This window comes from Talpa occidentalis, unplaced genomic scaffold (assembly GCF_014898055.3).
Source record: "Talpa occidentalis isolate TD23 unplaced genomic scaffold, MPIMG_talOcc4v2.1, whole genome shotgun sequence".
Lineage (NCBI taxonomy): Eukaryota > Metazoa > Chordata > Mammalia > Eulipotyphla > Talpidae > Talpa > Talpa occidentalis.
In genome coordinates this window covers 13,239,614-13,267,359 of record NW_026555331.1, presented here as the reverse complement: position 1 = coordinate 13,267,359, position 27,746 = coordinate 13,239,614, and the positions used below count along the sequence as shown (strand labels likewise).

The following is a 27,746-nucleotide window of genomic DNA, read 5'->3' as shown; positions in this document are numbered from 1 at the left end:
GCTGCTCAACTGCTATATGTTCTTTCCTTCTAGACTTACATTTACAGACAACAGCAGCAACAACAAAATGCTCCCTACTAACATCTTCCAGCTGTCTCTCATAAAAGTAAAAACATGTTCTTTCTTCGTCCCAAAGGCAGAAAGAAAGCTATAACATCTTCTCAGTTACTATTTCCAAGGCTAGAGTATTTGGGTCACACTTAGTTTTCCCATTACTGTTCCGTGCTAGTAACCAGCAACTTATTTTTATAAAATATTAGGAGTAAAGGAAATGGAGGGGTTAGTTAAAAACAAAAACAAATATGTAGGTGTCACATCAAGGAGGAAATATGAGTGGGTTCTTCAGACTTAGCTTTTGTGATTCATCCTGAAGCCTTACTTGGTCTTGTGGACTCTGTTTCTCCATTATCCTTTCTGTGTTTTTTCCCGCAGCCAACCTTCAGCTGATTGTTGACAACACCTCGACTTTTATTCCTGGGGTCTTTATGTGTTTGATGGCCTGCCTTTATGGAATTGTTTCTGATTACCATGATCTCTTACCACAAAACATAGCAAAACCCAGAGGTATTTCAGGTTCCAGACATTCTCCTGCCTTTTCTCACTCTTAGAGCAGCCATCCTCTTTGCCCTGATGATCAAGATTCATTGCCCCAACCAGTTCTGTAACCTCGCTGTCTGTCGGGTCAGTGTCATGAGAAACCCAAAATTGCTAGGTTGCAATTTAAGCTTCCAATTCAGTAGAGGCATTGTTGAGTCCCTTGGTGAAATCATTCTTCTCTTGGGCACTGGGACTATTAAACCAGCAGAACTAGAGTTGCAGCCATGGGAGAAAAAATGCAAGTCGGTCATTAGGAGTGATGAGGGGGAGGAGAAGATGTGTAACTAATTCCACTATTGTCCCTTGGTTCCTGGACCAGTGTGTTCCGGCTGTAGGGGAAACAATGTCATATATTATCCAGTGGCTACAAGCTTCCCCGGGGACATCACTCTAGCCTCCCGAGGTAGTATCTCCCAGGAGCACTGGAACTGAATCTGTAGTAGATAGTTGATTTACCATTCTGAAAGATCATCTTTCTGGACAATGGGACATTTGGTAAGACCATTTCTTCCCAGTAGCATCAACCCATTGCCATACCTTTTTCACTGCATAATCTTGAGTGGGATACCATAATGATCAGTGGGACATTTAGTAATTCTGTGGGTGACAGAGGCATGGTGGACAGGAAAAGACGATCTCAAATTCAGACTAAGAATCTTTTTCACATAAGAACTAACAAATGACCACTCAAGGTTGAGCAAATGGGCCTGAAGTCATTTATGTTTCATAAAATTGAGAGAGGCCATAAATAAAAGTTCATTCTGAGTTGTTGCTTGAAGGAACAGGCAAAGCAAAAATGAGTTGAAAGGGGGTTTGATTGATTTGAAACCATCTGTCACTGACAGCGTATGACCTTGGGCAAGACGCTTCACCCCTGTGAGCTGCCTGTTCCTCACATCTGTAAAACTGAATAATGATACTTGTGTCTATTAGGCTTTGAGCCACTCAGATGAAAGTTGCTGTGCCAGTGTAGAGTGTTCATTAACAACAACATCAACAACCACCTCATCTCACCCTCCCCTCTGTAGGATCTGTGTTTAAATGGAGCAGTGTAGGCTGTTGCATCCTAGCATCTGATAAGCTTGCTTCACAGCACTTACTGTAGTTGATGATTGTGTGTTTGTTTGACTATGAGATGTGTCTTGTTTCCTCCACTAGATCCCACACTCCACGAGGACAAGAGGGGCCATGTTAGCCTCTTCGCTGCCACATCTCCAGTGCCTAATAGTGACTGTGTGTGGTAGGCATTTGGTAAATATTTACTGAATGAATGAATAAATGAATAAATAAACAATTTGTGTGTCCATGAGTTCTGCCAAACAAAACAACACACCCAAGAAACAAACCCAGAAACAACCCAGAGAAGTAAAATCAGCAGTTGGGTGCCCCCCGCCCCTGCCAACCGTGAACCCTCGTGCCGCAGTCCGTGTAAATCAGTGTTTCCTCTCGGTCCTGTATTACAGTGGGAATGGTGCCATGAGAAGTTTATTGGAGTAATTTTCAACAGCATTAATGTTTAGTAACAGATGCACCTCGATGGCAGGTTGCCTCATTCAACTGCCATCTGTTAGACAACTGTCTGTTCCAACAGCACTGGTCCATTGTAAGCAGATCAATAGCACTTGCACACATGTTTAAGCTTATTCATGTTCAAAATTTTTCTCAAAGGTTTTAAGGAGAAAAAGATGTGTTCATGTCTGGTTGGCTGGTGCTCAGTAATGGTGGATTACAACACCTTGGCAAACTATGAAGTCCATTTGATGTGTCATAACGCTCAACAAGGAAGTGTTCTCTCTTAAGTGTTTTTTCAGAAGTCAAACTAAATAATGGCGCTAGGAAACTCACTCAACTGCAAATAATTGGGTCCAACAGAGTTCAGTGCAGATTGTGCAACTGACAACAGAAACTGGCACAAGATGAAGGGTATAATCCATGCTGGTCATCATTAGCGTGTGTGTTACATATATTTTTTAAAACAGGGCAAAGGCAGTATAGTAAACTGTAGAAAATATAGTGTGCCTCCATACGTACATGCAATTAGGTTATACCCGGTGAAGACATACTGATTCTTAGCCTGGACTTGCCTTTCAATAAAAACTTTACCAAGCTTTTTGTGCTACATAAAGTTGGAGACAGAATTGGCCTATATAAACTTACCCTGTGCATGACCAGTTGGGTTGGTGGTGTGTCGTAAGTGTAGGCCCACTTCCATAAATGTCTCAGTGCTTAGCATAATGCCTGGTACTCAATTGGGACTCAGTAAATATTTGTTGAATCCGTGTTTTAGGACCAGCAGAGAATATTCCCTCTGAACTTATGCTGGATTCCCAACATAGAAACAGGTCCCATAGCCTTAGATCAAACTGACTATGAATTGGAACTTGAAATAGTGTACTGAACAGAACAAAAAGCAGATTGTCTATCACCACTGTGGGCCTGTAATAAACTTCTTAAAGCTTGTGATTTCCATAATGTCCAGCATCGGCTATAGGTTGCTTTGGGAACCAAACATCTCACAGTGGCTGTTTTGGAGAGAGTAAATCCATGTGTGTTTTAATTCAGTTACAAGAATGACTAAATTTATACCAGATTCTCACATGATTCAGAAGTGTGTGAATGACTCAGCCCATTAATATCCTTAGCTCCTGTGATCTCCCCTCCCAGTGAAATGATAGCTATAAGGTAATAATGATAATTGGAGGAGGAGACCTTGGCTTTGCCCTGTGGCAATAAAATGACACACTTTGAGTAATTGCATATGTATACAATATTGTTTGAAAGAAATGAGGTATAGTATTATCATATAAATATTTTCTAAATGTGTGTTAATGCATGTTGAATGTAATATATGTAGTTTCAGTTCCGGGTAAGAACTGAGTTCTACCTTTTGTTCCTGCCATTATATTTTTTTCCTAAACAACCAACCCATGTTCATAGGGACGGAGCCACTGGAGGCCTAACTGAGTTGTTGCAAGTCAGCTCCTTGATTGCCTTCCCTCCCCTTGCTGACATAAGAGAAACACTGCGGTCCCAGGCATGTTGGCTTCCAATTAAGTGTAGCTAAATGCCCACAAGTGATTCTGGGCTGAAACTGAGTAGTTAGTGGAGAGCCTGTGGAACTGTTAGGGATGTGTGAGTTTTTCACTCGCAAAGCTCCATTGCTTTGCAATAGTTCACGAAACAGCAATCTGGATATTTGGGGGTCAGACCCTTGTGCCCACCGCTGCTCTTGCCAGAATCATCCCCACTGACCAAGTCTTAGAGCCCAGTGGGCACTTCTCCATCCTTCTTTAACATGACTTCTCCACAGCACTTGACAGGTTTTGAAATTCCTTTCTAAACTTTTGGGACACTTGCTTTTGGTTGTCTTCCTAACTCTGGTACTTTTTCTTTTTGAGACTCTTCGATTTGGTAGACATACCAAAGTGTGGTATTTCTAGAGTTCTATCCTTGGTCCTTTTCTTTCTTTGTGTCTGTTGTTCAGTCTCTTTCATAATGTCATTCATTTCCATGGTTTCTATTAAAATCTATGCACTGATTCCTCCATGTGGTGTTTTCTGTCTTGCTGAGCTGTCTGTCCTGCCTCTTACATATATATAAGGTAAGAACAACAATAGCAGCTGTCCCTTGTAGCAGTGTGACAGATAGCTCAGTACTTCATTGCTTCATTTTGTCTTTTCCTCTTGGCAACACTGTGAGGTAAATATTGTCACTGTTTTCTAGAGTCAGGTGAGGAAACTAAATTTAAATGCATTTAGTAATTTTCCAAGGTCATTCAGTTTAGTAGTAGAGCCTCATTTTAAATCTTAATTCAAGCCTTGGATCAGAAGTACTTTGGGTTAGCTAGTCAGAGTGGAATCCTTCGCCCTCCTATGTCTTCTCCACAGGATCTTCCTCCATTATTTTCTGGAATGCTTGAAAGCACATCTCATCTCTAAAGTAGAAGTCTAGGGATTCCACTAGTCCCCTAGGTATTGTAGGTCACAAAAGTCGTTATATTTTTATGTCCAAAATATCTAGTTTATGTAAGTTGAGGTTTCAGACTCACAGCTCTCGAGCCCCTGTGTTGTTTGGACTGTACACTGTTTTTAGATTTTGGCTTTAAAACCAGGGCTCATGTCACGTGGCCCAGGCGTCTGGAGCTGTGGAGCAGCTTCCTCTCACCTGGGGCTTGTGCCGCCGCTTCACCACGCCTCACCACTTCCTGTTGTCCTGTACTTGTGGGGGTTTCTCAGATTCTTGCTTGTCCAGCGCTGTAGAAATTGTGACACCTGCCAAAGACTATTCCTTCACAGCTGGTCTTCTTCCCTCTCTAGTCTTTGCCCAGTACTTAAATGATTTTCTGAAATGAAATCTGTTCCTTGCGCTCTTAGTGTTTTGATTTATGATTCCCCATTAACTCCTTCTCAGTTCAAAATATGTTAATGTCTTTATACAAGGTCCAAAGGAAAAGAGAAAGTCTTCACAGCCCTGGAGTGGGTGTGAAGTGGGTAAGAGAAATCCCACACTGTCCCAAGATCCACAACCACAACTCAGGGTTGACCTAGATCTGTCTGATCCCAAGGTCCTGGTCTTTCTCCTCCATCATGTCAGCTTCTCTTCAGTCTGCTATTATCTGTGCAAATAAAATCCACATGTTGAAGTCCAAACCCTTAGACCTCAGAATGTGACTGCTTTTAGACACAGGGTCTGTAAGTTAAATTAAAATGAAATCATTCAGGTAAGCTGTATTTCAGTATGACTTACAAGAACAAGGTATTTTAACCCAGACACATCCCCTCTGGTAACTAGTATATTTTTCACAGAGTCTAAGAATTACTTTTGTTGTGCTTTGCCAATTTATTTTCTTGGTTCTTTATATCCACAAGTGAGTGAAATCATCCAGTAACCTTAATGTTCACCTACAGACGACTGGATGAAGACCCTGTGAAATATACACAATGGAATGCTACTGGATTATTAAAAAGATGAAATAGTGCCTTTTGGGACAAAAAAGTAGATGGATCTTGAGGTGATGATGCTCAGTGAAATAAGTCAGAAAGTAAAAAACAGTTCCCAATAATGAGTTAGTTTTCCAAGCCCTCTTTTTGATAGAGATATGGGATTTGCTGTAGGGAATGTATATACTTTATAGCAGTTCTCTTTAGGTTCTGCCTCGGGGAAGAAAGTACTTTGAATCACTGAATTTGGTCTATTCAGGCTTTCCTAGTCCTGTTTCAGGTGGCCATACTGTCAGCCTCAAAATACTGATCCTCACCACCTTTCCTTCCCGCCCACACCCCACTCTTTGACGCAACTCCCCTGCAGTGGTTGTCGTCGAACTAGGGAAATTAAAAATGCTGACTGTGTTAGAGACTTTGCTGGAAGAGACCTTTTGCATTTACTGATCATCTGCTTAGATCAGATTTTTTCGTACCACCCTGGATTAAATGATAATTGCAAACTGATCAAAGAACCTTTGTGAAGTTTCATCTGTATGTCTGCCTCTTATGTTACCATTAACACCTCAGGTGGATATGAGTCTCATTTTATAAATCCAGAAAGAGAGCCCATAATTCTTTTCTAAGAAGTCATAATTTATTTTCTGTGTCTACTCTCAACTCTTGGTGCTACATTTTTGAACTTGTTTCATCTTGTTGCATCCAGTGTAAGGCAGAGGATACCTGCTCTCCATCTATAATAGTTCTTCAGACATAGGCATTATTAAATTGCCCTTCTGCCTTTTTTTTTTTTTTTCTAAACTGAGCTTCATTGGTTCTGTGGCCTTGCAGGACTTATTTTTAATTACATATAGGATTTGTTTTTAAAGCCCCTCTATGTTTTTCACAACTCTCTTTGATGGTGGATCCAGGCCTGGCTGGACATCATCAGCATCATTAGAAGATGGTTCCTACACTCTGTACTATACATGTAAAGTCAGGCATTTTGGTTTCATGCTTTTTACTTTTTTTTTTAAGGGTTTATTTATACAAGAGCCGGGGTACAGGCCAGACACATGGGAGGGTGAGAGGATTTACCAGAGACAGTGGGGAACAGAAAAGACAGACTGATGAAATACATTGCTGAGGGGAGCAGCGGGTGAGACGGGAGAGGTCTGCTCACCATGTGGGTTGCTCCGAGGCTGGCGGGTATCGAACCCACACTGCAGAGGCCGCTGACAGCTTCACAGTGCTGCGCTCAACCACCTGCACCGCCAGGGAGACTCCATGCTTTTTACTTTTGATTGAGCAAATCAGAACTCATAACAGTTAAGCAACAGAAGATTATATAATTATTTTCTCCATGACAGAGGTCATCAAAGTAGATAAATTATGGATAATTTTTTTATTTTACATGTGTTGATACTCAGAGGGAGTGGAAATATAGCCCATTGACCAGACAGACCAAAAGCAAGCCTTCTCTGTATTGATATTGTTGTCCTAACTTTGTTTCTAACTGAATGACAGCACATAAATAGTTTGACTTCATTCTATATCATTTATTTCTATATGAAAGTGAGAAAGGTAGTAATCAAGATTCGTTGATCTCTAAATTGTCTTTCAGCTCAGAAATTGCACTGTATACTCTATGCTAATAACTTAAAATTTCTGAACTATTACTAGTTAAATAATAACTAATAATTGTGGTGTTTTCATCGGGTAAGTATATTTGGAGCTAATATATTGAGTACATATACTGATATTTATTGAGAACATATATTAAGTTCTACCTGCTAAGTGTCAGGCACTGGCAACACAGTGATAAATCAGACATCTTTCAGGTGCTCTTGAATATTCCTAGGCCTGTGGTAGAATCTGACTCATGGTGCTTCAGGCAGAAGGGAGTAGTTTGGTGAATTTTACTTAGTAACGGGCTGGCACATCAGCAAAAGGTCAGGGCTTCAAGGGCCCAATAGTGATGGCTTGAGGAAAAGCAGGGGCGTGAAGGTGTGGGGTGTAGAGGCTCAAGTTTAAGGTTGAGGAACTTGAAGCAGTGGCTGCAGATGACTTTTTTCCAAGGAACTGGGCTTTACAGAGAAAATAATAGAGGAGTGGGTGGGCGATAAAAGGTCATATGTTCTTTTTTTTTAATATATTTTTAATTTTTGTACAATGTATGCATTTTCATCTTGGTTATAGTCTCCGTAAAATTCCCACCACCCATTCACCCGTGAACTATCACCATGGTCTCTTGTGCTCTTCCCACCCTTGTTTTGATCCTACTCCCTTTGCGCCCTCCCCACCCCCCCAGTATGTCTCTGCTTTCATAGTTGCCTGTTGATTTTGATTTTTACTTTATTATAATTAGTTTTTTTCCTGATCCCTTATTTGGATCCTCTACATTCCTGCTATAAGTGAGACCATCTGATATTTTTCTTTCTCTTTCTGGGTTATCTCACTGAACATGATCCCTTCTAGCTCCATCCATGTTGCTGAAAATGGCATGAGTTTATCTTTTTTTGATTGCTGAGTAATATTCCATTGTGTATATGTACCACATCTTCTTGATCCAGTCATCTATTTTTGTTCTTAAATATAGTAGTGAAGAACCAAATAAATAAATGTTTTGTGGGGAAAGAGCCTATAGAGAGGGGATGTTTGTTTTGATGGAGAGGAAAACAAGGCATTGAGAGCCAATTTTAAAACAAAGTTGAGGATGAATGGAAGGACATATGGATGGACAGACAGGTAATAAAGCAAGCATAGCAAAGTGCTCGTCATGGCACTTGGGAGGCAGCTAAATGGCAAAATACCATTCTTTCTACTTCTCTGCAGGTTTGAAAATTTGATAATCACTTATTGGAAGGAAGAAGAGAACATAGATTCAGAGTTTAACCTTGAACAGATTAGGGAGACGTATTCCTTATTGTAGCGCCTGTTGGTGGAAGTTCAAGTTAAAGGAGCAACCTTTTTTTGAAGTGGGAATCACTCTCACCTGAAGATACTGAAGGCTGGAATAACCCCTCTGGAGTAGGGGTTAGACCAGGCATGGTGATCTAGGAGCTCTTAAGACACTGAAGAACCGCTGTTGATCTGTGACAGAGAGCATGAAAATGGATTTGACTTGAGGCAAGTTTATGATCATGCACAAGTGGTCCTGCTGGATAAAGGAACTGCTTCTGGTGGTTCTGGCAGATAATAGCAGCACAACAATTGCTAGGGACTGTAGTCATTTATTTCCAGAAAGATACTTCCAATGGAAAAGCAGTTAAAATTGGACTTGGGTAAAAGGAAGGAGCCCTGTGTCAGGTCCTGGTGAAGAGGGAAGAGAGTTGTGCCGGTGTAACCTCTCCCGGTGGCAGTCAGGAGACAGCCTGAAGGGGCTGTTGAGGAAAGCGAAGAATGAATGTGGGGTGAAGGAGCAGTCTGTCCTGATATGTGCCCCATGTGGTTCTCTGGCCCTTGGCTGGGGGATTCTGTTTTCTGCCTCATTTTATTTTATTTGAATGAAATCTGATAAAAAATAATGTTACAAAACTATATTATTGTTAACACTTAACTAAGATCATGTTATTGTCTTCCTCAGGTAAAAGAAGAACGTCCAGAAAAAATACCAGATCTAAAATTATTAGTGGAGAAGAAATTTTTGGCTTTACAGAATAAGAATTCTGATGCAGATTTTCAAAATAATGAAAAATTTGTACAATTTAAGCAACAACTGAAAGACCTGAAGAAGCAGTGTAAGTCAGCATGCTTTGCTTTGCTTTGGCATTTTGAAATTGGGGAACTGACTTGATGAACAGTCCCAGAAAACTAGTTTTGTAAAGTTTGCTTATCTGCTTGGCTTGATCCTCTTTCTAAATTGCTTTTTATTGTGGTTGCATTTCTGTATTTTGCCTAACTTTTGGTTCAAATCAGCCTGTCCATTTTTGAAAGCCAACAGTTTCCACAAAGTGCTAAGAAAATTCCCTAGCAGCTAGGAAAAGCTATACTTATTGTCTCCCTGCTGGGGAGGGGGAATTGGGAAAATAAAACTGAAAACTCTTTGATTCAAATGACAACGGTATTTCTCAAACATAAAGCCGCTGTGCCAAGCTTTCCAGTCACCATACTTTGAGCCTGGTTTTCTGCTTTGGAGTAGTAATAGCAAAGTCCTCTCAGACTATTTTCCCCTTCTTGAATATGGACCAAAATTCTCTTCATCCCTTCGACTTTGTCGTAGTACAAATTTCCATGTGACTTTTGTTTTTCAATGTGTTGCCTCTCAAATACACGTTACTATACTCAGGCTTTTTAATGAGCATAGTTTGATGCTTAGAGAATGAATAGTAGAGCAAGTAACTTTTTTTAAACTTAGGTCTCATTTCACCTTCATTTGCATACACATGGGACAGGACTTGTATGATATGAGATATAAATTTGCTTCCTGTCCTTATTTGTACTTCGTGTAGGGAGTTGTATTTTGAAATCGACTTTCCTTTAAATATAAGCATTTTCTTTAAATTGATGCTGAGGTCTCAAAAAATGACTGAGGAAGCTGCTTTGCTTTTCTCTATTTTACAAATAACATAAATTTCACAATTAGGAATGTTTCACAATCTTGGTAAGACATTTGCTTGTACTGTGGACTTAACAGTAAGCATTTTCATCACGTTTAAGTTTATTTTTTGGTCTTCATTGAACATCAACTATCAAAAGCTTTTTATTATAACTTGCACTGTACCCTCAGGTAATAATTTGCTGCTGACTTTATGGTTATAAAGAGGCTAGTGAATTTCACTTTCGATGTTGGTCAAAATAGCCCAATGGACTTTTACTACGTGGAGCTGATAATCATAATTTATGGCAAAGTTAGCATCTAGTCTTTATTCTTTTTTTCAAAAAATATTTTATAATAGAAATTGAAGGATAGACATCCAAAGTATAATTTTGTTCCTCCTTCATTATGTTTACAAAATTTTTATTCCATAAGAGAAAGCTATAAAGACTTTAAACTCATATAGCCATGGGAAGCTCTTCCTTATTAAGAATATATAACACCAAAAGGATAAATGTTAGAATCATGGTAATTGTTAATTTTCTCTAAAATGCAGGGGTTTGACTTTTCCCCAGACCAGCAGTACACATCATTTGGATAGATAGTTAAACATTACAACAAAGTAAATTTATATTGAAAGAAATGCTTCCTTATATAAGATTTCCCTATATATGGTAACACTGGAATTGAGACAATGTTCCCTTTAATTTCTCTTAAAAATAGTTTTTAAAAAAGTTTTAAAATCTCAAATAAGAGAACAAATTATGAATATACTCTTCAAATGCTCTGTAAGATACAGACATCTTACTTGCAAAATGTAGTTTTTAGTGCATTTATTATTAGTGCTGTCAGTTAAACTTGAACCCTGTCTAGTAGATTTTATTACTTTAGATTTAAAGCTGCTCTGAGGATGCTGATAAGCCTTGGACTCCCTCAAGTTTTTGTGGCGCCAAATCAAAGGAACTGCGATTTATACAGAAGCCAGTGACTCTGGTTTGAACTATGCTCTGAAGGGGAGGAATTGCACTCGTCATTTTTTACTTTAAAACTGAAAAATACAGGCCAGGGAGAGAGGCCCGCATCAACTTGCTAGTGTCAGCAAAGTAAAGGCTGAAGTGCTTCCTCGTCTGCAAAGATCCAGAGGGTTGTTTTAGGAAAGTTACCGCTGGCTTTTCACCAAATTTATTTTCAAGAGCATAAATTGCAGGGAATTAAATTTAACAAATCAGGATCTGATTTTAAGACATGCCAGGAAACTCTGCGGGAGGTGGGAGGGGGGAGGTGCAGGGGAGAGTCAAGAACGAAAGAGACATAGGCTGGCCTGTCTAGTGAGTAGACCCGAGGAAGTCCTTGGGGTGGCTTCAAAGCACTCTGCCAGCAGGAATAAGTTAAGCTTCAGTTTAAAAGCTGGTTCTCAAAGGTCCCTTGACATTCTTAATATTTATGGAACACCCCCCCCATGTTTTTGTTTATATGTTTATAATTATTGACATTAACATATGAGAAATCAAAACTGAGGGCTTTTAATTTGTTAACATAAATAGCATTGTGAAGCATAACTATATTTTCCAAGCATAAAAAAAAAAGTAAGTGAGAGGGTGGCGTTGTTTTATATTCTTTGTGAATCTCTTGAATTTGTGGCTTAATAGAAAGAAGCTTGATCCTCATATGCTTCTGCAGTTGGTCTGTTGTGGGTATGTTGTTGTGACTGAAGCATGGGAAGAAAACTGACCTTCCACGTAGGTGGTTGGACTTGCTGAAAGGGTCCTGCAGGCCACCAGCAGTTCTCACTTTCAAACCACAGATCTAGGTGAGGGGTCCGTAAACTATCCCCATGGATCAAATCTGACCTGTCTCCTAGTTTTCCATAATCTGCAATCGAAGAGAGCTTTTTACATTTTTTAATTGTTGGGGGGGGGAAAAAAAAACAAGAGAATGATATTTTGTTGTGTGTGAAAATTCTATAAAATTCAGATTTCAGTGGCCTTAAATACCATTTTATTGGGATGTAGACAGTCATGTACATATTGTCAACGTGTGCTCGCCATTGATGGTGGAGTTGAGTAGGTACATCAAAGACCACCCAATCCATAGAGCTTGAGATGTTTACTATCTGGCTCTTGGCAGGAAAAGTCTACTGACTCTTGGTCTAAACCACAATAGAAACCAGGGCAGTGTTGTTGTTTTAACTTTTGATTATTTCATGAATGCCATCCATTTGTGTCATGTGCATGCAGAACACTTTGAGTGCCCACTGTATGGGAATCAGCATAGTGGATGCTCAGAGATCAGTATTAAGCAGAGCCCTGTGCTAGGAGAAGACAGTATATACAATCGTGGAATAACGTGAGAACCAAATATCAAATCAGAAGTAAAGGAAAAAAATGTCAGAAACAAATGTTACTCAATGTGGAGCCTAAATGAAGAGTCAGAATAGGGATGCACATTTTGTCTGTGTGCTAATAATACCAGTCAGTTGAGAGGGGCTCCCTAAAGCTGTATGCTCAGAAAGTATCTGAGGCTCATTTATATCCTAGCAGGAAAGAATGTGCTAAAGGATTATGATGGGGGGTAGAAAGGGGAGGGTGGGGAAGGGCCATACAGATGTCTAGTATTTGTCATCCTGCAACCTCAGACTGAATAGATGCACTGAACTTATTTAAAGGTGTGATTAAAAGTGATACGCTTTAGTTGCGCAGCATCAGTTTTTGAGTAGTTGTGTCTTACAGCTATTACAAGGCATTAGATCCAAGTTCTTTGGGTGAACCATTTTATCCTGAGGTATCCAATATCCTGTATGTTGGAGAGGTTATGTCTGCTCTCACTTTCCAAGGTTATTGCCAAGTTTAAATAACAGAGAATCTTTGCAAATTCTGAAAGTTTAAGTTATTGTTGAGAAAAGCTGGTACAGTGTCATGGAAAGAGTATTTTAGTAGTGCCAAGACCTGGGTTTGAGTCACTCAGTAGGTAGTCTGCTCTCCCCATGATGCCACCCATTCCTATTTTTCTTAGTTCTGTTTCTTGGAATCTTACAAATCGAGATTGATTGAAGGTAATTTTGGTACTTGTGGAAAGGATGGCTAAGATGGTGATGGAGATGATAGCTGAGTTAAAGGAACAATTTCACAGAAACGAGTTCCATTTCCCTAAATGGTAATCATGTTCTTACTAACCCAGGTTGTGAAAGAAACAATATGATTTGGTTTAAGGCAGGCATAAGCAGATTTTCTTGGGTGAGATTATCTTATTTAAACATATGTTCAGGTAATTTTCTCTTTCTCCCTCCTTTACTTAAACTGCCTCCACTATTATAACTCAAGGTTTACTGCATCAGCACAGCTTAATTAGAACATGCAGACTCCTCTGTGTAGATACTTTCTTAAGTCATCAAGCAATCATTCTGGCATCCTTTATTCATTTACCTATTATGTGATTGACAGGTATTGGAAGTTTTATTGCAGGTCAGCAAGCCAGAAATCCAGGGCCTCAGATATAATTGATCCTAGAAACCCTTGTGGTCAGAAGTAAAATTGATTGTATATCTGAGATCTCTAGAATAACATAAGATGAAATGTGATTTTTTACTGATATATGAAATGAGAAGAGTAAAGGAAAACATGCCTTTTTAACGCAAATCTGCTAACCTGGAGATGTTCACTACAAATTTAGACAATATATTTAGTCATATGACATGCATAAAATAGAAGATACACAGATAGTTGAGCCCATGAGTAAAACTGAGAAATCATTTTCAGTGACATGACATTTCTATCAGACAGATATACAGACATAGGGATTTACATTGTAATCTTTTAATTATATGGATTCACAGATGAACTCTGTGCCTTCACTTTAAGCACACCCCATGTAGATCTCAACAGGGATAAAAGAGGGAGTGGCCATTCACTTCATACAAGGATTCTCTGAGCCTTTCACTGGGGACTTTTGGGGAACTTGGAAGCCCTTTGCCTTATTCCTAGTGGGTCATTTTCCCTTTCCTTCAGCAGTTCTTCAAAACTGAAGTGTAGGTCCAGGAGAGCAGGGACTTCTCTGTTCTGCTTATTCCTTGAACCCCAACATAAGTTCCAGGCACAGGATCTGCAAAACAAGAATCTTCAGGAGACCTGCCGTGTTCCCGAGAGCGTTTGCTCTCTGTAGAGAACACCCCTTCCACCTGTGCCTTTCTGTTGTGGATGGGAGTGTGGACCTCGTGTTACCAGATCTTCAGCTTCTTTTAGAAAACCCAGACGTCTGGCTAATAATTTTTCCGTTATTAAATTTCTAAAATACTGCAAACAACACCCTCAGTTTGTGACCTTTACTTTTGTCTTCTCATAATATCATCTTTTAGTGCCCTTTTAGGCACTTAAAGAGAGACATCAGCATGAATTTGGCCTGTTAATTGCAGCCGATTCTGATTTCTTCAGAAAGGGGAATGGTTTTGTTTTCAAGATAACTGCAAACTAAGGCAGAAATCACCCTTGTCATTTGGGAATGTGTAGGAGAAGCCTCATGGGTTCTGTTGAACAGCAGATGGTGAGTGTGGGGAGGAACCAAGATGGGGATCCCCCGCTCCAGAGGCAGGTGGACAGTGGAGTTACAGATAGCACTCTTGAAGTTGCTGGGAACTGGGAAGGTTGTGTGTATGAGTTTTGAAACCTGGAAGGAAAGAGATGAGTGAGAAACAAAGGTGGTTCTAAGAGGGGAAATGACTATGCCTAGAGGAAGTACATTGTGTATTTAAGCTTTGCAAAATGTTAGCCAATCTGACTTAGTCCTGATAGTGTTCAGCCTATAAATCTCTGTGTCATAGGTATAACTGTCTACCCAAACTATGTGCACTGCTGTCCTGTCATTAACTAAGCCAAGACCCGGCAGCAATAATGTTATATTCTCCTTTATATCCCTTTGTTCCTAACGTTAGTCAGCACCTCTATTAATATTTATAGAACATAATTACTCAACTAGAAAAAAAGGGTCAGAACCTAGTTAAGGCAGTTTGATTATAAAATTTCTTTCTCTTCAACAATATGTCATCAATAAAGACGAGAATAAGAAGGTGGAAAATTAGTATTTTCAAGGATCTAAAATCAGTAGTAATAGTTAACAATTTATTTTGTCTTTGGAAATCCCCTACATTGTTCAAAAAAGAGTCAACATACATGATTTTGTGTGCATAACCCCTTACAGTAAAATGTTGGTGAAAACTGTGGTGTATATAGTAATATACAGTTTTAATGCCAGAGCAATATCATGCTGAGGAGTTCAGTGCATATGACTTGCTTTAAGTGTGATTGCTTCGAACCTGTAAGGAAATTTATAAAAAAATTGGTTTGTTGGCTCTTCGTTAGAAAGTTTTATTATCTCTGTCACCCTCAGTGGATTTTTGTTTTTTTTCTTGGTGATGCAGAATCCATCCCTTTTTGCTTGCTGGATGACCATCAATTGTTGGGAGATTCTAAAAACCTTAAGTTTCACAATAGAAATAGATTTTTTTTTTTTAGGCTGGATTGCATTCCTGGCCTGAGGACTTATGCTCATTGAGTGAAATTTCTGCTCTATGCAAATTTTCAATTCTTGGTCTATTTGCCTCCTCCCTCCCCTTCCTCGTCTCTGAGTCAGGATATGTCTGACTCTTCTGTGTATCTCTTTCCTCCTTTCTGCTCTTTTTTGTTCCCCGCACCATGCAGTTTCTTTTTCTCATATTTGTACTTATATCAGGAATGCTAACTAGCCCCATCCCTAACCTAATGGTGAAGCAACTTGAGAGAGGTTACAACATTAGTAGATCGAGCAACCGGAGGACTGGAGATGGGGGGAGAGAGACGCTAGGGAGGGATGGAGCGGTCCTACTTCTTTTTCCTGAACTTGTGACTTTGCAGGAATTTTTACATTTTAAAATGGATGTGGGGTACCAAATAAATAAGTGAAAGGAATAAAGAAGAAAAAAGATTAGTCAAAGTCCATTGACTATCATAGTGGAGTTTTAGTTAAAGCGGAAGCTGTCAGGGAACTTTTGTTATCATTCCTAGGTGCTCTTTATACCATAAAAGATGCCCATCTGCTCCTCCTTTACCTTAGGTTTGCCCTTATCCTTTTGGAAAATAGTAGTAATAAAAGTAATAGTCTTTGTATAATCCCTAGTGCTATGGTATTTGATGAATGCTTGTTGAGCTAGTAACTACAGGGATGGTTTGTCTGAGTGCTCACAGTGCTTGCATACTTTATATACGTTGTTGTTTATTTCTCACAGCTTTGCAAGTTAACTATACACAGCTTCAGATTAGAAAAAAATGCTAAGAGAGCTAATAGAATTTCCTTAAGATCATAAGTGCTGAAATTCAACCCAGGTTTGGGTGACACCAGAACTCATGTTCTTCTCCTTACAGATATCAACTCTTGAAATATTCCTATGTGATTCTTTTTTCTCAATTCAAGCATTTCATGTGTCTCTTGAAAAACTGAGTCACCATAGGATTCTTGATAATTTGTCTGAATCTCTCAGATCCCAGAGCTGCATGGACGTACTGTGAACACTGTGGAATTGGCTTCACCCCACTGAGAGAATGTCTTGCCTGGTCACTTCCATTTAGAGCTCAGGGATAAGACTCATATCAGACATGAGATGGCGTGTGTTCATGCATGCTTCCTGTGCCTTCAAAGTAGCCCCATGAGGCTCATGTAGGGTAGTCTCGTTTTATAGATACAGACGTGAGACTCATGAAAGGCTAAATGGTTTGCTCAAGGTCCCAAAGTAAGCTAAAGAGGGAGACTTCAGCTGGATCTTCCTTTACCAGATCCCATAGAAATTTGGATTTTGATAGTCCATCCAGTAACAGCGCTTAAGAATGTCATTTTCGGTGTGAATAGTTGCTATGTTATGGCAGAGAAGACTTAAGAGAATTATTGCACAAGTTTAGAACAGATCTCAGGAAATTTATTTCCAGCATAGCCACAGTAATCCCGTACATAGACATCAACTCTCAGTCTTCACGACAGCCACGTGCAGGAGGGGAATGCATGAAAAGTGTCGGCTCTGTTTTTAGCAGACCGCATCTTGGAGGTGACATATTTACCCAGTGTCTCACAGTCAGGAGGTCACAAGGATAACAAACATGTTCCCGAAGAAAGTGGAAGCTTTAAAATGAGAGATGGCTATAATTAAAGTTATTAGGAAAGAAAGGTTCAGTTATCAAGGGAGAAATGAGTCAGCAGCAAGTTTAAACACAAACTGAAGTCAGGGTGTTTCTCCCATCGTGGCTTATTTTGAGTGAGTGTGATGCCATCGTGCTCAGCAGCAGCCTAACCTGGAGCAGAAGACCAGCTCATCCTTATCCAGGCGACGACGTCCATCCTACTTAAGAGGATAATTATCTTGTCAAGTTATTAATTCCTGAGATTGGGATGATTTAAGTTTTCTAACTATTAGGTCTATATAACGAGCACACCTTTGGAGTCGACACCTCCCTCTTCCATTTCCAGCCACTGGCTGCTGTTTTGTTTCCTCCATGTAGTTTTAACTTTCCCAAAATGCTACAGACCTGGAATCCATACTTAGGCCCTTTCAGTGCCTGCATTCAGCGAGCTGAGTGCTTTTGAGATTCATTGCTGGTGTTGCCATTGTCACCAGTTGATTGCGTGATAGTTGGCTGCTGAGTTATGTTCTGTTGTATGGATGTAGCGTGGTTTATTGATTCACTTACCAACCGAAGGATGACATTTCAGTTGCATCCAGCTTGGGGACGTAATAAATAAAGCTGTCATAAGTACTCATGGGTAGGTTTTTATGTGGATCTGAGTTTTAATCTCTCTTGCTGTTCGTATGGTAAACATATGTTTAACAGATAACAAATTGACAGACTGTTTTCCAATATGGAGTGCATTCTGCATCCCTCCACAGTGGGCGAGTTGTAGTTGCTATGTATCCTCACCAACATTTGGGTTATTTTGGTTTTCTTTTAGTTTAGTCATTCTGGTTAGTATGTATAGTGGTACCTTTTCATGGATTTAATTTATGTTTTTCTAATGACATGGGATATTGAGCATGAAGTTCCTTTTTATATTTAAAATTTTCAGCTAGCGTTCATGCTTTTCTGTTCATGTAACACCTGCATTTATTCTCTCATTTACTCAAGAAACATTATAGACGGTCTTCAGTGATTCTTAAGGTGTCATTCCCATACTGTTGCTTTTGGTCTCAGCATTGCCTGGAAATTTATTCAAAATGCTAACCCCAGACCTACTGAATCTGAAACTAGGGGTGGGGCTAAATTTTAACAAGCCTTCCAGATGATTCTGTTGCACAGTGGAGTTTGAGAAGCATTGGTTTGCAGTAGTAGCACTCGCCCACCATTGGACATCAGTATCAGCTGTGACCTAAATAAAATTAAAGCTCGGCCCCTACCCACAGAGTTTCAGATTTTAGTTGTTGTTAAGTTCTGTGGGTAGTGCTGATGTACAGTCAGGGTTGAAAATAACTGATCTACTGAAGGTTGTGTAGCTAATCATTCTAAAGGATATAAATCTGACTTCTTATTCTAGATCTCATTGTATAATAATGAAAGGAAAGACCTATATATATATAGAGAGAGAGAGAGCATAGTTTTAAGTTTCTTAGTAATTGCCTAATTGTAACGTGGTATCCTTGATTTAAACATAAACTAACTTTATTCTACATCTGAGAGCCTCATTTTTATATTCCATGTTCTACTTCACATTCATTCATTCAACAAGTAAATACTTGGGAATGCTGGGAACACAGCAGTGAGAAGACTAGGCAAATCTCTGCTCAGAGGCTTACATTTGGTTTTGGTACCTACTTAGCATCTGCTTTCTTTACAGTATTTAGGTAGAAATATGGAGCATTTCGTAGTAGCTCTAAAACAAAAGTGTCTTCATATACATGAATGATGCTTTAATAATGATCATGGATTTGTTACACTCAAGTTCTGTTCTTCAAAGCTATTTGCCTTTTATTTGTTGGCATTTATATTAATCATGAAATCCCTATTTCTTGATAATTTTTCAAACCCTTTTATTTGAAACCTGCTTTGATGATAACAATGAGTAGAGAGTATCCATGCCATAGAAAGATCTAGAATTTGGATTCTGAAAATATAATCTCAGATTCTGATCCTACCAAGTAAAATAGCCAGTCTTAACCAATAAATAGAATTTTACTTTTGTATAAAGTATGGATAGTATAATGATAACAGTGCAACTTAGCCCTCAGAGTTGTATAAAATGAAATCTGATATTTTAAAATGAAAAGTGAAAGTCTTTTGTGAATTCTGATATACTCTTCAAATATCACCCAATCTTTTTAAGCTTCCTTGAAGGCATTTACCTAATTTTTATTTCAAAGGGTACACATTTTATAAGTTATTAGCAGTTGGCATAAATTCTCAAGTGCCAGGCAAAAAGCTCAGAGTGTTTTAGTCACTTTGCTAAAGCATTAGGAGATTTTAATGAAGGGTAAAATATTACTAGACTGTCAAGTAGTTAAGGAATGTTCTGCCAATTGACAAGGGTGTGAACAAAAAAATGTTGATAAGGGAGCAAATCATTTTTCAGTACAATATTGACTTTGGCAACTACTTCTTAGTAGGAAAAAGAGTGAAATGTCACAAACAGCACTGTTCACATAAGTTGAACCATCCTGTATCTGCAGCTCTCAGTGTGTCCTGTATCTGTTCAGGGCCTTTAATATATTTGGGATTCTCTTACACATATGTGTTTTTAAATTTAACCAGAGGGAATCAGCTCTGCTGTTTGAGTTAGCTTTTTTTTTTTTAATCCTTTAATGACTTATTTCATTTTTTTTTTTTAATTTAGTAAGCAGACACCTCCTGTATGTAGAGCTCTGTGCTAGGCACAGGATCAGAGGCAAGTAGCTGTTATCTTGGGAGTAAGAGAAAAGGGAAACTGGTCACTTGAGATTTTGGGGTCCCAGAACTTGGCGTGCAGGATTTGGAGAAGACATGAAAGAGCAGGCCAAGGGCTGATGAGAGGCATTGAGTAGAGTTTTCCAAAATAAATAAATAAGGACTTTAGGGTCAGAAGCATTGATCTTTGCTGTCAGATTCCTTAGTGCTTGTTAGGCAGTTTACTTTTGCTCACAATGTCGGCTTAGTGAGATGCAGACCGTTGTCTGCCGTGATCAATACTCAGAACAGCACCTTTCATGGAGCCAGGGTGTCATCTATGTTTGGAAGATGACTAAAAACTACAAGAAGGGGGTTAAAACCTTTTCATGGAAACTTTTCCCCCTTGGAACAGATAGTCCAGAGCAGACAATTGGGTACACACTGGCCCTGGGAATGCGCAGACAGGAGACACGCTGTGTACCCTTCCACCACGGGTGCTTGGCAGACCTGGCAGCAACATGCTCTGCATACCAAGCGTGGCTGCCAGTTGGCTGGAGGTGTTCTCAAACCTGCTGGCAGCCTTCCTCGCCCACTCTGACCATTGGGTGCTTGCTGGTAGAAAGTGCTTCCTTCCTCTTTCCCCTTCCAACAGCACCTGTTGTGTGTCTGGGGGACACTATTCTTTGACTTTAATTCAGTCTCATAAAGCAGGAAACTTAACAGCTGGACTGAAGCACTTGTGATTCCTTCCAATCATCAACTTTCATAGCCTCCTCTCTTCCGTTGCGTGGTAGTGCTGGTTCCCCTTCCCACCCTCACCACACACAGAATATTAAGATGCTTCTTATACTAGATAGTATTAGAGAGTCAACAAAATATGGTGATAGTTTATTTAGGTTTATTTTCCTTCAGCTTTACATCACAGCTTTAGTTTGCATTTAATTGCCAAAAGCAAAAAATTACCCCTACAAAGAGTTGAGTAAGAATTTGCAGCCAGTTAACAAGATGTGCTGTCTAGGCCCATTCCAAAAACCCCTTCCAGCCCCTTCTTCCCTTCCTTCTGCTCCCACTGCTGTTACTGCTCTACTTCCAGTTTTACCCTCAGCCTCCTACGTGCTCTCTGCTTCACACTTGCTCCCCTCGGCTTCTGCCAGCGCGATGCATCATTCTAAAGGTTGTCCCACACGTGGTCTTTCCAAGGCCCCCTGGCCCTTCTGGCACGAGGCTGCTTCTTCATTTTCTTGACACTCCTCTCTGTAGCCCTTTGACCGAGATACTTGGCAATTCCCAGAAAGTAGTTTTCTTTCACTTCCAGACTTTCACACTTGCTGATCGCTTCATGAAATCTTCTACTTCCTCCCTCCCTCTCTTCACTAGGTGAGGCAAGTCCATCTTTGCCTTTGCATTATCTCACTGATATCAGGGAGGGTTCCCCAAGGTAAAGTAAGTGCACATCCATGCAGTGGGATATTCAAAGAAGTTTTAACCTGGAGAGGGGTCTCTAAAGAGCAAAGATTCGGAGAATTAGCACGTGAGATGGTTTGGCCAAAAGAAAAATTTGGCAAAGTTTGTGGTAGCTTGGCTAATTATTTTGTAAATAGTATGCAAAATGGAAGCCAATCCATATATTCTATTCATAATGTTAGTTGAGCACAAATTGATATTGTCTTTAAAATATAAAATAATCTGTGTCTCCTGCTCTTGGTGATGGTGCATGCCAGCACAGACATACTAATTGAAATATATTAACTTTCTCATCTTGACTGACTCATTTGACTTGAGTAGCAAGTTCCCTGGTAACCCCACCTCTAAAAATAGAAAGCACATTATTATGTTTTCAGAATTCCAGGCTTTGAGAAGCGGTGAGTTGTTCTCTGTTTTTGCTGTGATGGCTCTTGACCTGTAGCTGAATTCTGGAAATTGCACGGGCAGAAACTGGATGTCATATTTGGAGGAGAGAGGGAGGTCCTGCAGGAGCAGAGGGTTGGGAGAAGCATGTTAGAATGTTGGGTTATAAATACCCACAGGGTAGTTAATTACAATACACCAACTGTATCTGGGGATCAAACTGAAGCTTGGATAATGCAATGATAATTTAAAGTACATATAATCCACTGAATATTAAACATATAGAATGTGTGCTAGCTTTCAAATATTTTCCTGACAACTATACTTTTGGGAACCAATTCTAATGAAATAACCCAAAATATAAATACTTTATATACAAAGATATTTCTCTCAATGATATTCATTAAGAAAAATTGGAAATAACTAAGATCTGTGAAAATAGTTGATCTAAAAATATGAAATGCTTAAAAAATACTTAATCAGGGCCTCCCCAGTGGCGCAGCGGTTGAGCGCTGGGTTGCAAAGCTGCCCGCAGCCTCTGCAGCACCGGTTCGATCCCCAGCTGCTCCCCGGCCACTGGAGGAGGGTCCCACATGGCGCGCAGACCTGCCACCCGCCCGCTGCTCCCCTCAGCGGTGTATTTCCGTCCTTCTGCCTGCTCTGCTCCCCACTCTGGCTCTGGTGAATTCTCTCACCCTCCCGTGCTTCTGACTGTACCCAGCACTTGTATAAATAAATAAATAAATAAATAATCTTTTAAAAAAAATAATCATATAATAATTTTTTAAAAAGTCATTTTACTTAAAGGATTTCCTTAAACATTTCTTTTTTTTTTTTTTTTTTAAGATTTATTTATTTATTTATACAAGCACTGGGTACAGTCAGAAGCGTGGGAGGGTGAGAGAATTCACCAGAGCCAGAGCGGGGAGCAGAGCAGGCAGAAGGACCAAAGCACACTGCTGAGGGGAGCAGCGGGCGGCAGGAGAGGTCTGCGCACCATGTGGGACGCTTCTCTAGTGGCCGGGGAGCAGCCGGGGATCGAACCGGCGCTGCAGAGGCTGCGGGCAGCTTTGCAACCCAGCGCTCAACCGCTGCGCCCCCGGGGAGGCCCATTCCTTAAACATTTCTTAAAAGGCAGGTCTGCTGGTGATGAATTCTTGTATATGTCTGAAAAACTTTATTTTTGAAAAATATTTTCTCTGGTTAGCACTTTTTTTTTTCTCTTTTATTCTTTTTAATATATTGCTCCATCTACCCAGCTGTGGCCTGCCAGCTAATACTGTTTCCAACAAGAAAAATGCTGTAATTTTTATTTTTATTGGGGTACAGGCCAGATGCGCGGGAGGGTGAGAGGATTCACCAGAGACAGAGCGGGGAGCAGAACAGGCAGACTGACAGAAATACACTGCTGAAGGGAGCAGCGGACGAGACAGGAGAGGCCTGCCGCGCCATGTGGGATTCTCTCCTGTGGCTGGGATTGAACCCGCGCTGCAGAGGCTGCGGACAGTTTCACAGCACTGCGCTCAACCGTCTGCCCCACCAGGGGAGGTCCTATAATTTTTATTTTTGTTCCTCTGTCATGTGTCATTTTAGATCATACATACACATACACATAAATGGCTATAAGCAATTTGATTCTAGTGTCTTGATATCATTTTAAAATGTTAAATTTACACATATTGTGGCCACTGTTATTGGGTAAGGACATACTATAAGCCATGAGCAGATTAGAAAAGGACACAGAACATGAGAAGACCAACAAGCAATGAAGTTAGTAAGTCACGTAGAACATTGTTTTTTTTATAAGGTCAGCCCCTGATTAGATCTAAACTTACACCAAATCGGGCTGGTTATAGTGGTCCAGTCGTGTCCTGGTGATTTCTGCACCACCACTGGGGAATTGGAAAAGAAGGACTGAATGCTGAGAGGTGCAGTGGGGGTCAATTCTGTAGGACTTGTCAGCTCGTTAAAAATAATAATAGACTTAGGAGCATAGGAGTGGAAGGTGGCTCTGAAGGCTCTCATATGAGTAACCTGGGGAAAAGGTGATACCATTCAAAGTAATAAAATCTCTCCTGGAAAAGCTGCTCTTTAATGTCAGGTATATTGCCCTTAAAATGCTGGGTTTGGGCATAAATCTTCATCAAATGGTTGGAATGAGCAACTCTGGTGGGAGGCCAGGACTCAAAAGAGGGAGGGAAGGGCTCTATTGTGCTCCCTGGTGATAGTTAGAGCTGTGGGGATAGAGGTGCAGCAGAGGACACTCAGGTGACTGGAAGGAGGACCGAGGGGCATCAGGCCAAAAACATTAAAGGGAGGAAGAGTTTTGTCTTCTTAGTATCATTTTAAAATTTAGTTTAATTTCCTTTTTCCAAGGATGTACAGACTCCTTGGTCCTGTCATTACTCATATTTTTTTCATATTGCAAAATTCACAAGCTAAATTCCATAATCTAATAAGATGGGGAAGGCAGAATTAGCCATTGTTTTTGAGTTTCCTGTGTTTCAGCTCCTTGGTGGTCTTTGCTAAGAGTTTGCTTCACTGTCTCTTTTGCTCCTCCCAGATATGGGTATGCAAAGCAGTGACTTGGCCTGTTCAGTTTTGCAAGCAAGAAACATATTGTACAGTTACCATTTCATAGTACACAAGAGGATAGTGAGGAAGGGCACTCATTTCTTAGATAATATGTTTTTTTTTTTTTTTGTGGGACCCTTGCCGGTGGCCAGGGATCGAACTGGTGCTGCAGAGGCTGTGGGCAACCTCTCAACCCAGCGCTCAACCGCTGCACCACCAAGGGAGGCCCCTTAGATAATGTTTTTTTAAAAAAATCAATAAGCTAGCAGTTTTTATTTTGAAATTATGCTTTAGTCATAATAAGAATATTTCATTTTAGCACCATTAGAATTTTATGATTATTTTGAAATAAATAGTAAACATGTAGGAGTGATTTGCATTGACTGTAAAGTTCAAAACTGCTGTAGGATAGAATTATCACTGTGACTCCATCTAAATGTTCAGTTTTAAATTCAGTGGTGATAGGCTTCTAAGACTCTGAACAAACTGCCCACAACTTAGTTACTTAAAATAACAACCATTGATTTGAATCGTGTTTCCATGGATCTGCATTTGGACTGGGTTTCGCTGGATGGTTCTTCTGCTGCTTGGGCTGGGCTCACTTAGGGATTTGCTGTTAGCGGCCTGGTTGGCTCAGAGCTTCATAGTCCAGGACACACTCAGATGAGACAGCTTGTCCTTGCTCCACGTTTTGTCCTTGAACAGACTAGTTTAAGTTTACTCATATAGTGGCAGAGGGGAGATAAGAGTCTCAAGAGCAGAAGTAGAAGATCCTTGATTCCTCAGCTTGGAAATAGCTCGTGGGAACTTGTGCCAGACTGTTGGTCAAAGCAGTCACCAAGAATGGGTTCTGCTTCTTCTTAGGGAGAAATAGGTTTCGTGAACCAGGTTTTCAGCCTGCCATGCCAGCTCATATTTGCTTATTCATTTTTTCTCCAAATATGTTTATTGAGGTAAACTTAGTTTACAACATTGTACTTGCTTTAGGGGTTATAGTTCAAACCTCTACAAATGTATGGAATATTCAAATATCAGTATTTAACCACTAAACAGTATTTAAGCACTGATTGTGTTTGTGTGTGTGTGTGTGTGTATCAGAGAGAGAGAGAGAGAGAGAGAGAGAGAGAGAGAGAGAGAGAGAGAGAGACTGACCCTGTTTTCTCAATATGCAATCCTCAAAAGCAAGGGCTATTTTTAGTAATTTCTTTTTTTTTTTTTGAGTCATCCTTTTGATCAGGGACATGTTTTATTTAGATATTAAAACAACTGAAGAGATAATTAAACATAAGTAAAAACTAAACTACAACTGGATTACTTACACATTGAATGTAGTTTTGATTTTGTTTTGTGCCTGTCACTGGGCTAGGTAGTTAAGAACAGAGAAAAGAAAAATGTGGCTCTTTTTTTTTCTTTAATAAGTTGTATTCTTATAGAATGGGCAAAATTTATATCCACTCAGTGCAACAAATATTAATTATTAATGTGTCAAGGATTTGACTTTAACGAAAGATAGGACACAGCTGGATATGACTTAGTCCTTTTAGTAGAGCAAAGGAACATATTTAAAATAACTGTAATACAAAGCAAAATAATGTGCTATGAGCGATATATAAACTGAGTGCTATGGAATTAGAAAGAGAATAGGAGGAGGCAAATGATCAACTGCCAGGATATGTGATTCATGTAATTAACACCTGAGGAGGGAGAGATCTTTGAAACCAGAGGGTGGTAGCTTCATAGAGAAAATGAGTTTTGAACAAGACTTTGAAGAAGAGGTAGAATTTGAATAAGTGGAGAGGCGAGAATCCTACCCAATTTAGCATTGAGTTGTGCTTTCCCAAGAAGGTAATTGTTTAATTAAAGAGAGAGTCTTTTAAAGTGGCAAATATTAAAGAGCATGAGATAATGCTGCAGAGAGACTGTGGACACACTGCTTGAAGATGGCTGGCAGCGTGTGCCCCTCCCGTGGAGCCGAGACTTCGTATTCTTTCATCACGTATTTGTGCACTTTGGTGGGAAAGTTGAGCAGATAATATTTGTCAGGTCTGGCCACATTTCATCGTCAGTGCTTTCTTTAGTCACATATTGATTAAAAAGACAGAAACAACTATTGTGTGTCCCTGCTGACAAGAAAATCCAAAATTAACAAAAGTAAGGAAACCCCCATTGAGTAATGTCAACTGGTACTTTTTACAAGTATGTCTGGACCTATTTAAGAACTAAACTGTTCGAGAGAAATTGGGGAATTTCCTTTCCTACATTTGACAGGTAGATTTGCCTTTCAAACTTTCTGTTCTAGTTTGTCCTAAAGCACTTGGAGGAGGACTGATTAAAATGCATTTCATTCAACGCTAATTGAATAGTACAATATTTAAACTTATACCAATTGTCAGAGCACTCAACTAATTATGATGTAGTAAATCAAATCAGAATTTTTGTGGTAGTAAATCAAAGCTAGTATTCACTAATAAAATGACATTCAAAATATATGAATCCCTTGATCTAGTTTGTCGTTGCTTTTCCTCTGAAATCAGTGATCTTGACTAACACTGGATGTGGATATTACCAGGGGATGAATTTCTTTTCTTTTTTTTTTTTTTTTTAAAGATTTATTTATTTATTTATACAAGCACTGGGTACAGTCAGAAGCGCAGGAGGGTGAGAGAATTCATCAGAGCCAGAGCGGGGAGCAGAGCAGGCAGAAGGACCGAAGTACACTGCTGAGGGGAGCAGCGGGCAGCACAAGAGGTCTGCGTGCCATGTGGGACCCTCGCCTGGTGGCCGGGGAGTAGCTGGGGATCGAACTGGCGCTGCAGAGGCTGCGGGCAGCTTTGCAACCCAGCGCTCAACCGCTGCGCCACCGGGGAGGCCCACCAGGGGATGAATTTCTATACAATTCCTTGGGAGAAACTTGACTACTACTTTAGTATATATATATTTAGTATATATATATTCAGTGATGGGACTTTTGAGAGCTTACAATAACATTTATTATGTCATTCATTAGCTGATATGTGTGTTCATTTCAAAAAGGATGTATAATGAGGCTATTATAAATTGAAAATGAGGTAACACATGAAATTATGTTGTAAACTGGAAAGCCCTGTGCATGTAAATATAAAGTGATATTCTAAGATTGGCATTTGTTCCTTCTGGGTCACTATTAGTAGTCCATGGTTTAGTTCTAGTGCTGAATTTTTTAGTTCAAGTCTGGGTTCAGCCTGTTACTGTGTAATCATGCATGGTTAAAAAAAAAAACCTCGGTGTCTCAGTGTCTCCATCTATTAAAATGGCATAATAAGAGTGTATTTACTTCATAGGGTTGTGGTGAAGATTGAGTGGAAGTCACTTAGAAACATGAAAGTCACTTAGAACATTGTCCTAGCACAGGGTCAGTGTTGCATG

At 39.8% G+C, this 27,746-nt stretch overlaps 1 protein-coding gene across 2 annotated transcripts in view; it reads left to right on the top strand.

Moving 5' to 3' along the window:
• NSMCE2 (NSE2 (MMS21) homolog, SMC5-SMC6 complex SUMO ligase) overlaps window positions 1-27,746 on the top strand; it is a 204,575-nt gene that overhangs the window by 59,601 nt on the left and 117,228 nt on the right. For both annotated transcript variants that reach the window (XM_037501844.2, XM_054691985.1), the window contains exon 4: window positions 9,103-9,256. In XM_037501844.2, coding sequence (XP_037357741.2) covers window positions 9,103-9,256 — 154 coding nt within the window. The remainder of the gene's footprint in view (window positions 1-9,102; window positions 9,257-27,746) is intronic.